The sequence below is a fragment of the Fopius arisanus genome, unplaced genomic scaffold (assembly GCF_000806365.1).
Source record: "Fopius arisanus strain USDA-PBARC FA_bdor unplaced genomic scaffold, ASM80636v1 scaffold00050, whole genome shotgun sequence".
In the NCBI taxonomy this organism is placed as follows: Eukaryota; Metazoa; Arthropoda; class Insecta; order Hymenoptera; family Braconidae; genus Fopius; species Fopius arisanus.
In genome coordinates, this window is record NW_011887789.1 from 911807 (window position 1) to 922837 (window position 11031).

The 11031-nt window shown below is 37.6% G+C and overlaps 3 protein-coding genes across 8 annotated transcripts in view; 2 read left to right on the forward strand and 1 right to left on the reverse strand.

Annotated features, from left to right (window-relative positions):
- The window catches only part of Ca-alpha1D (Ca[2+]-channel protein alpha[[1]] subunit D), an 18224-nt gene extending 17033 nt beyond the window's left edge, over positions 1-1191 (reverse strand). For all 6 annotated transcript variants that reach the window (XM_011306971.1, XM_011306975.1, XM_011306970.1 and 3 more), the window contains exon 1: positions 226-1191. The gene's annotated coding sequence lies outside the window, so the exon portion shown is untranslated. The remainder of the gene's footprint in view (positions 1-225) is intronic.
- Positions 1192-1542: 351 nt separating this feature from the next.
- Positions 1543-6154, forward strand: LOC105267850 (mucolipin-3). The gene is made up of 3 exons (XM_011306976.1): positions 1543-2391; positions 3060-3336; positions 3732-6154. Exons 1-3 carry the CDS (start codon positions 2216-2218, stop codon positions 5193-5195), a joined length of 1917 nt encoding a protein of 638 aa, XP_011305278.1. The 5' UTR covers positions 1543-2215; the 3' UTR covers positions 5196-6154.
- Positions 6155-6982: 828 nt separating this feature from the next.
- Positions 6983-9477, forward strand: LOC105267854 (uncharacterized). The gene is made up of 4 exons (XM_011306986.1): positions 6983-7653; positions 8675-8745; positions 8990-9078; positions 9131-9477. The coding sequence occupies exons 2-4, from the start codon at positions 8697-8699 to the stop codon at positions 9329-9331; spliced, it is 339 nt and encodes a 112-aa protein (XP_011305288.1). The 5' UTR covers positions 6983-7653; positions 8675-8696; the 3' UTR covers positions 9332-9477.
- The last annotated feature ends 1554 nt before the right edge of the window (positions 9478-11031 follow it).

Consider the following 11031-nt stretch of genomic DNA (forward strand, 5'->3'; position numbering starts at 1 on the left):
GGGATAGGGGAGGGAGAGATCGGTTTAACCCCATTCGATAGTAGCACGCATCACCTACATGATTCCTCCATTGACTGACCCATATTCTCCTGCGAATCTTCTTTACACTACAATTTTATTTTCACGAGAGTCGGCAACGAGAAGCACCCGGTTTGCCCGGTTTATAAAAATCCAAACCACATATAATCAAATCGATTAAATAAAATAATATAAAAGGGAACTCACCACATTTTCTTTGTCACACCGACGATTAGATGGCAAAATATAATGTAAACCAGTGTGATTGAATATTCGTCATATTGTTAGAGAACAGCAGTACCAGGTATTTCCTCCCCTATAGATTCACCTCGAGTCACCGAATAAAATTATGTCACACGTGGTACAATGGCCAAGGGGCGGGGCGTACCGCGCGATTCGAGCACAACTTTCTATGTGTCACCAATAACAAATGTCAATAAAGCACTATAATAAATAATAAATAATGCCGGTTATGATTTTAAAGGGTGACTAGACTTTGGCCAAAATCGCCAACTACCAGGTGAAGATTTCGTTTATACCTGTAGACGAAGAGACGAGGAGATCACAGAGGTTGATTCACTCGACTATAATTATAAATAGATAGAGGCTTTTTCATGTCCCTCACTCTTCATTGGAGTATTAGAGAGTTAGAAAAAGGAGGAGATGTGAATGAATTTAGTGGCATGTATTAAGTTGGTTGGTCCTCGGGTTTGTCACTTTGGCAATCCAATCAACCCCCTGTGCAGGCACTCTGTCACTTTATCCACCACTTGTACCACGTAAGAGCACTCAAGTTATTCTCGGGATGTACCTATCGCGTCCCAGAAATTTCACGCCTTTTCATTGAATCGAGATTTTTTTTTGACAGCATGATTTTTTATGATTTTTATGAGAGCATTTATGAAGCAGCGCAGTTGGGATGCGTCTGGCTGCTTGACTTTTCTGAAGTAAAGACTTGTCCAGTTTGGTGGTTTGATGATGGATTAAAGTTGTTGGATTGCAAATGCCCAACTCCCTCGATTTTACGATTTACACGACCCACCCTCTTGCCACTAGTCACCTTTATTCCACACGCGCAACATACAACACAACAGACTCAGTGTACAATTCTCATGCCTTTATATATGTACAACCAGCAGCCACAACCAGCTCAAACCTCAGCTCAAACCTCAATCGCAGACCAACTCTCCGCTTTCATATATTGGATGACACCGACGACGTCCAGGGGGTTTGAGTGACCCCATCGGTATCGTAGCACCTCATCTCAAGAGAGAGAGGGCGCCACACGCAATGCTGGGGTGTCCGCCCGTCAGCTAACTCGGTAACTGACTCAGTACTCTCAGTAGAAGTCCCGCTGCCAGAGGGACTCAAAGAGGATTGACCAAAGTATAGGCTCAGCTTCGTACTCTGCCTTATTCACGGGTACGGCGTACGGTCTCTCTAATTTAGTCCCGCCACCGCCACGCCGAAATGTCCGTGTTCTACTTTTGCCCATAAGCGTTGCTGACCTCCCCTATAATCTCTCATTCGATACACTCACAGTCGCCATTTTTATTTCTTTTGACTTTCTTCAATTTGATTTTTGAGCGGTAGCCATTATGCTCTCCTTTATCTATATAATAAAGGATTGGCATACATCGTCATCACATCGAACAAACATCCCCAACACCTCGAACAAATATCTCCCCCTTCATTATAGCAGAAGATTTATATGAGGCGGTGATTAATGAATAACTATCCAAACATCAATAATCACTCGCATAAAACATTAGCAAATGTCCAGACTAGGAGCAGCTCCCCTATTTTCAATCAGCTGGTTGCTGTCATATGTGTGTCAGTTTGTCATTGTGTACTCTTCGCACCAAATGGCGCTGTCATTTGGAGTTCTCAGTAGATATCCGCCACACGGTACCACTCACTGCCACTCACTCTGTACTCTCACATATAGTTTAATTGAATAGATAGTTGTCGTATCAGTTTTCCTACAACTCTGGCTATCAGCGTTGACAACCTGGAAATTCTATTGTTGATTATTTCATCAATGCCAGTACCACTAGATCATTGCGGATGTGAGCATCACAGTGGTGAGTTTCGCTGCCCTCTAGCCTCAGATAATCAGTGTTCCACAACAACGCCGTGATTCTACTCGAGGTATTGGATTTTACATACGACGACGACATCGAAGACCAAGGGGGATATGGCATCAACAAGGAAAATGGCTGCTAGCAGTGGCAATGACAGGAGTTATCCGGAGGACCGTGCGCGTGGCAGCAATTCATTGAGAAGCACAAATAATACATGGAGCCAAGTGTCTGATAGTGCTGATGAACACGAGCACAGTCCATTCGCTCATAGGCCTGCTAATCTTTCTAGGTATGTCATTTTTATAATGCAAATTCAACTAATTCATTCCAGAGCAAATTCCACTTTTGTTTTTTCCTTTGTTAGCATAACTCCATGACGATGTCAATCGATTAATCTCCAATGAAGGATAGTCATCACATGTATTATCATTTATACGAATTATACTGATTGAAAAATTATTTATGCATATCAACTATCGTGATAAATATGGTTTGTCAATTTTAATTGTTATTTTGAAAAACATCTGACGTCCGAGATAATGAATCTGGTCTCTGAATAAACTGCATTAAACCAGTAATGAGATAGAGAAAAAAAATACCACTCGCTCGTTAGAACGAGGTGAAAGCTGCAAAAATATGTCTGTAGTATTTATTATTTCACCGTTAATCATCCATAATTAAGTTCATCGACAAATGAACTCTAGAATTTTTATCTAAGTACCTCAGAAAGGGAACTAAAAAATCCCCTTGGATAGTGAATATGCGTCGGTTATAAATTATATTCTATCTATGCAATCGATGAATTTTCCAAATTCTCGGAGTGTGCAGAAAGATCAGATAATTAATAAACACATTCGATTTTTCATTAATTAATAATTAATAAAAATAAATAAATTTTTATACAATTTTATAAATAGATTGGGTTACGTTAATTCAATGCCGTTCAATTCTCTACAGGGATGGAATAATCGATGAGCCTCATTACGACGCAGTCGCTTATGCCGAAGATAAGATGCGTCGCCATCTGCGATTCTTCTTTATGAATCCTATTGAAAAATGGCAGGCCCGTCGTCGTGTTCCCTATAAATTCATCGTCCAAGTGATCAAGATTATTCTAGTCACCGTGCAGCTCTGTCTTTTCGCTCACAACAACTACATGCACGTTAATTACACGTGGGACAACAAAATAGCCTTTTCCCATCTGTTCCTGCTGGGTTGGGATGCTACCCAAGAGGTGATTATCTTTGATAAGAAGAAAACAAATTTTTCATTTCATTTCACGATGCTTGATAAATTACCTGGACGTAGTAATTTATTTTTTCATTGAAACAATCGATCAAATGGTATAATGGTATCACTAACATACATTTGCTTTATTACCGCTAAAAATCAATGGTTTGTTCTAATGGCAATGTTTCAATGGATAAATTAATGCTATAATGCTTTAATACTACTTTAACATTTAGCCCGGATCATCCGATAAAACTAATCATTCAGCGAACTCATGGCCCGTTATCAGTTGTAGAGTACTATCACTATTCCCTGTTGATTCAGTCTCCTTATTCATCAAGTTGTTAATCTCAGAGTGATTATCACGTATCAATTGATATCACTGATAATCTATTTTAGGTACCAGCCTATCCCCCAACAACAGCACCACTGGCTCTCTACAAGCAAGATGAATTCTATGCAACAATTGATTACGCATTAAGAGGATATTATAATCTCAGTAACGCTATTGGCTCCTACTCATATACCGAGGAGGATAACTCCATTGGCCGAGTTGATTTATGTCTGTACCAGTACAAAGAAGGTACCATATTTGGTTTTAACGAGAGCTATGTATTTAACAACGAGATAGAGAAGATTTGTATTCAGATAAACCACACCTTCTACGGTGTCCCTACAATTCAAGCAAAGAAACTACTGGTGGAAAAAAAAATTATCATCAATTTCTCCGCTTTGGTAAAGGCAGAGCTTAAATTTGCTGTAAAAACGGTGAATTTAAAGGCAGCAGGACCGATAACACCGCCTGATTGCTATCAATTCGATATCAAGATCCTTCTAGATAATAGTGATTTTGATGGGCAAATGCTACTATCTCTAGATGCGGAATCCAACAGGTTGCAATGCAAAGGTGATACGAGGTACATTACTGATAACAGGATTGACTCTGCATTGAGAACACTCCTCAATCTATTTGTCATATCTATTTGCACCATCTCCTTGGGGTTGTGCTCCAGAGCCATCTATAGGGCGCAACTTCTAAAGTTCGATACAATCCGATTCTTTAAGAAGATGTATGGGAAGTCATTGAGCTTTGAGGGGCGCCTCGAGTTTCTCAATATGTGGTACATTATGATTATTATCAACGATCTGCTGATTATCGTAGGCTCGGCAATCAAGGAACAAATCGAGAGAAAGTATTTTGGTAGTGACCACTGGAACATCTGCAGTATTTTTCTGGGCACGGGCAATCTGCTAGTGTGGTTTGGAGTCCTCAGATATCTCGGATTTTTCAAGACTTACAATGTTGTCATTCTCACCTTGAAGAAGGCAGCACCCAAAGTCGCAAGATTCCTGGTGTGTGCCATTCTTATTTATGCTGGTTTTACATTTTGTGGGTGGCTCACTTTGGGTCCCTATCACCTCAAGTTTAGAAGCCTCGCCACCACCTCCGAATGCCTCTTCGCTCTCATCAATGGAGATGAACTCTTCGCAACTTTCTCCATTACATCTTTTAAATCTCCACTCCTCTGGTGGTATTCCCGAATCTATCTCTACACTTTCATCTCACTTTATATCTATGTGGTACTGAGTCTCTTTATTTCCGTTATTATGGATGCCTATGATACCATTAAAGTGTACTATCGCGACGGCTTTCCCAAAAATGATCTCCAGGCATTTATTGCTGTCTGCACCGATGAGGCATCCAGCGGTGTTTTTCGTCAGGAATCCGGTGGAAATAATTTCAGTGAATTTTTTGAAAAATTTTGCTGCTGTCGGAAAAGACCCTGTGGCTCTTTCTCAGGGACTAAAAATGCAGATACACCAAATAAGTCCGATGAAAGTTGCAGCGCAATCTGTATATAGTAGGCTCATTGAGAAAGGGGCCAAAGCGAGGTGCTATGGATCGATTTTGTAATTCAGAAAATAATTTTTGTAGTTGGGAGGAGGAGGAGGCGAAGGGCTGTTGGAAGGCTGATTGATGGCTTCAGTGTTCATCTACTGTGAATTAGTTGGTGAAATAAGTGAGTTTTTCAAAGAAATAAATTTTTATTATCGGATGGACAAAATGTTACATGATTGTCGTAAATTGACCCCAGTACAAAAGCATTCAGCCCTGAAAACAAAAAAAATTGTTAAAAAAAATTGTTAAAACTGCCACATTAACTTCGTTTGCATCTTGTCCGTGTTGCAAATGGTCAGCGAATGGCCAACAAATAGTATTTAATTCGATAAATTAATGTGATATTAGCGCGAAATAATAACACCAGCAAAGTGTGCATCAACCACCTCGTAAATTCACTGACGCCTTCGATTTTCTTGGATATCAAAATAACATTATATTGGGGATATTAAAATATCAATAGTACAACATCTACTTTGTGATTGATTATAACGTCTCAATGCTCACAAAAGGCTTCCGTATGTTGCACAAAGCACATTTGGGAAGTAACAAATGAGGTGTAATCCAGTGTGAATTATTGAGTGTAGAGAATTATACACTGCTCGATTCAAACCATGTACCTCTCATTATATCTCGTTTTCGACCGCCAAAACAATGATAAATATATATTTTTCTTATATATTATGAAATTGCAGCCTTATTTCGTTATTTGCGTGGGCAGAATTTTATTTATTATTATTATTAGTATTATTATATTTTTTAAAAATAATGTGTAGAGAGAATCGAGGAGAGATAAAGGGATGGATTTTATTTTCAACAAAAGCAGTTTGAATTGTTACCATTAAATGTATCATTTTATATTTGCTCCATTGTAAAATGTATGTAGTTTTTTTTATGTAAATAAACATAAAATTTTTTTCAATGCTTCTCAAGCTTATGTCAACGAAAGGAATCAACGAAGCGAATCATTCAATCGCGCAGAACCGCTAAGGGAATGAGAAAGTTATAAAGAAGTATTAATTGTACCAAATCTGCAGCAATGAATAATTCGTATTGATAATTTTATACTCATTAAAAGCTTTTGTTGAAGATCTCACAAATTTTATTGATACAATTAAAATCAATAAATTGCATTTTTATGAAGTATTTATTTTCCATCTTGTTAAACTTACTTCAACCATTTCCAAATTTCATTTCACAACAAATAATTGGAGATTATTTTTTAATATGATATTATACAACTGTTAGGGCGAAACCTAATGGATGGGCCGAATGAACAATGTTGGGGTGCTGCCAAGTATACGTACCGGCCTCAATTAATCAGATTGCGTATACGCGTATTGCCGTTTAAATTACATAGAGACAGCATCCATCAAACAAATTCTTTAAAATTCGTTTAATAAATCCACCAGAGTCGTTAACGAATACATTATTTGCTAAATCAAGTTTCAGTTTGGGAGTTTCATCCACTATTTTCCTAAAAATTGTAATTGAGCATGGAAAATGCTTGGCGGCTTGGCAACGATGAAACGTTGAGAGTTTCAAGACGAAGTGTTTAATTCGAATGGTAAATTCCACTGAATCAAGAGATCACGAGATGATAATTATTGGCGGAGGAGCGCCTTTTATTATAAAAGTGTTAATTTCGTTTGCACCAAGGGAGATTAACCCCCTCCCGGCAATAAATACTTGGGGCAATGATTTTTTATTGAAATTTTCAACAAGTAAATTTAGCCAAAGTAGCAGCTGGTGCTGATAAAATATACATTTTTTGTCAGGGTCATCATCGGCCCAGCTTGCTGTGCGGAATGATTAATCTCCTCTCAATTGATTCTCGACTTTGGCGTTAGAGACGTCGGTTGAAATTAAAAATAACCCCGTTGTGGCCATCGATTATTATTAGACGAACTTTCGGGTGCAAGTGATCGAGTTCACGAGCTCCTAAAGTTGAAGTCGAAATTTACATTACATCCGACCAAAGGGAAAAGTATTCTTCGCATTATATACGCAATAATGAAAACAACAAGGGATTTTAGTATTGTGCAAGTGGTCCTTATACTTGATTGCACTTGGTTCGTGTTATAATTTAATTGAGGGTAGTTTCCGTTAAAATCACCCATTTGATTAGTCTCACGATGGATAGAATGGAAATGATTGAAAGAGGAAAGGCTGAGGCAATCGCCGATACAAAGAGAGATTAAGAGGAGGATTGGGAGGCGAGGGGAGGACGTCGCGACGTCTTAGAGCTGGCATTGGTACCGCAGTCTCGAGATAGCCGTCGAGTTGTTTATATCCACCTCCAATTTATTCGTGTACTTCGCCTGCTACCTTACCTTAACTCGTGTCAATAATTTTTCCCTTTATTTATACTAAATCGTTATCTGGAATTTGTGTGAATACCGTGACAGAAGAGAAGTCGAGGTGAGTTTATATAAATCATTTTTTCTTCCCTCTGATTTTGAGAGGAGCTTCATAGAAACTTTCATACACTTCATCTTTAGTTCGTTAATGTTTCTATTTTTATTCGCACATTGCATGTATAGCGGCTAGCGTCGCTTCACGAATGTATCTAAAGTCTATGTGAAAATATTCACTGAATCCCTAATGAATCAATCAATCAATTCAAAATCCATACCGCAAGGTGATGCGCACCCGCAGTCTAAACTTTCTCTATCTTTGTTCTATTTTTAATGAAACAATTGAAAATTCATACCCTGAATGAGGAGCTAGCTTAACTAGCTAAGATTTTTTTAATATATTTGGCGAACATGCAAAATAGATCGTTTTAAATAGACAATGACCGTTGAAATCGCAACGCGATGACAGGTGAATCAGCTGGTTGAGTCTAGCTTCTTCCTAGGCTCAATCATTTGGAAAATATTGTCCGAGATCGAGCTTGTGCATACATTATAGCTCTCTTCTTCTTTTTTTCTCTGTGTATTAATGAAAAATTATGAATAGTAAGTGTGGATCGAGGTATTTGGGTGACACAATTGTTAGAGCCTTGAGTTCCAGTTCGGTCATCTCCATGTGGAAGGCCCCAAAATTATCCAAAAATAGCCTGGAAATGGAAATAGATCAAGATCTCAAGTGCAACCAATCATCCGGGAGATAAATTGAAAGTCTTGGCAATATTATAAATTATTAAATTGTCGCATCGGAATTGCATTAACAACCGATAAATATCGAAATAACGTGTTTTTTTTTTTTTTTTTTTTTTTTTTATAATCAATATAACGTGTGTGATGAATAGGTGATGAATGTCAGTCGCCAAAGTAAAATGTAAAATGAACCGTTTCAACAGGGAATTTTGAGGTGGCAGCACTACCTCGCCTTGTTGTCCTACCCATATAAGTTTATTTATAAATTCAAATATACCAATCTGCTATGCCGACATACTGTTAAATCTTCAAGCTTAACTTCTTCATTCATATATTTTCAGAATAATGCCCTAATAATTTACCATGGCATCGAAAGATTCCCTAACAACATCTTCAAGTAAACGAAAAAAAGGTAAAATACTATGATTGATATAATTCCTTGCATTTCTCAAATTATATATTTTTTTTCAACCGATGATTTAAATGCTGCATGAAAGCATTGCATTTTCCCAATAAAAAGATCCTTTTTAATTCTCACCTCCAATAAATGCAGTTTTTTTATTTGATAAATAAACGCAGTTTTATTATTTGAGATAGAAAACTGTATCGATATTATAAGAGAAAAATAAATAAAATATAATGGGAAAATATTGTAGAATTTTCATCGGAGGTGAGTCGAGTGTTAATGAGCGCAAGTACCGTTAGCAATGAAAAACTGCCGATCGGAATCATCGATACTGAAGAGGTAAGTCCTCGTGTCATCTGAGTAAATATTTTTTAGTGGAAAAAATTTTCAGCAAAAAGAACTAATCGCGCATCAAGCAAATTCAACAGATTTAGCAGAATCTACGTATGACGACTCATCTCAGGATATTCATACAATGGGTGCTTTATCGCTTCACTCTTTACTGATTGTAAATAAAAGAGGAGGAAACTTTGGTTTCGGAGTAGTCGCTAAAAAATCTGGTGGTATGCCAGATTTTTTTAGTCAACTTTGAATTGTCATCGTCGGGGGCTGAAGGAAGCTCTCGATCATGACGATGGATGAACAACTTAGAGATGAATACCGCAATGTTTTCCGAAGTTAATTTCATTTGAGAATGATATAACTGTCGAGGAAATAAAACAGTAATTGCGGTTGTTATTTGTAGTTGTCACGATTCCATTGAAACTTCAAATTGAAAACTTTTACTACCAATATGATAGATTTACACAATTGAGTATTCATTTGTCATTAAGTTTAATATATTTTAATGTTTTGTTCGATTGCCAGTCAAGTGTGAAAAATGAGGTATGTACTGTGTACTGCCTAATCAAATTATTTCAGAATTTGACATGCAATGTCCTTATTGTACAAAAAAAACTATCAAAGAAAAATAATGAATGACGATGGAGAATTGTGAGCCAGCCAGTGACAGCCAGTGACAGCCAGTGACAGCCAGTGACAGCCAGTGACAGTCAGTGACAGTCAGTGTTTTTCAAAATAAAACAAATTCTTGTGAATTATGAATGATGATTTCTCCCCAATCACATTAATCCTTATTAAACGTGGCATTCTGCAAAGTGGAGCATACAACAATTCAACAATCACCATAATTTTAATCTCATGTTTCCTAAAAACATAGACAGGCGATCCTCCTGAAGAGGTAGAGATGGAGGAGCAAGGAGGGTAGCTATTTCTGGTTGAGGGGAGAAGTGTGAGTTAACTCGGTCTTACTCGGGCACTATACGTTCTTTTAGGCACTTGGTTAACCCGCCTCTGGGTAGTCTGCCGTTTGCCACGGCATCGTCATACACTTTTCCTCCAACCGTCTTATACAACCGTAAAGCCACTCCGTACCGCCACGAGGTACAGATGTACTGAGGAGGGATCCATCGTTCCTTCCCATTCCAACCCTTAAAACCAGTGAAAAGTGCATAATTTTCATCATAATACAATGAAAAAAGAAAAGATGCAAAAATGAAGAAAATTTTGCCGTGTGTCGTAAAAGTGAATAAAATTGTTATAAACCAGTAGCTATTGATCTAAATAACTACCACAAACGATAGACTGAAGACTGAATTTTCCAAAGTGCGCCACCAAAATAGATGTGATGTATTTCCATGTATTGTAGGAGTCATCCACGTAAAGTTGACTGAACTTTCACCACAGCAGTATATTACAGTTCATATTCCATACAAAAAAAGCCAAATATATTATTAGAAAAAACAATGGTGGAAAGTGTTCGTGTCAAATTGTCCATAAATTTCTTCTTCTTTTTGTTTGTCTCTCTCTCTCTCTCTCTCTTGCCACACTTTATTTGCGATTCAGTGGCTGAATGCGATTCAGTGGCCGAATTCCAAAACAATAATGAATGAATACAGAATCCTAATATATTAAGTCTGACAGGCGCTTCTGACTCATTGTGCTCCCGAATTAAAAATATAATATTGTATTATAAAAGATGGAAAATTTTCATCGGATGTTAAAATCATTAATGGATGCTAAAATAATTCAGGAGAAAAGTCATTGAGAAAATTACGAGTTTCGGTTTCGGTTAGGAGTTAGCCGTTGAAATATTTAAGTGCAGAAGCCGATAGTATGGCAGCGTAGAGTTCATGAATTGGGGGTAGTTAAGAAATCGGAGGAATCCAAGGATTATCTTCGAATAGAAATGAGTGTGGCGCTGAAAATTTGAAATATTTCAGTGTGAATAAG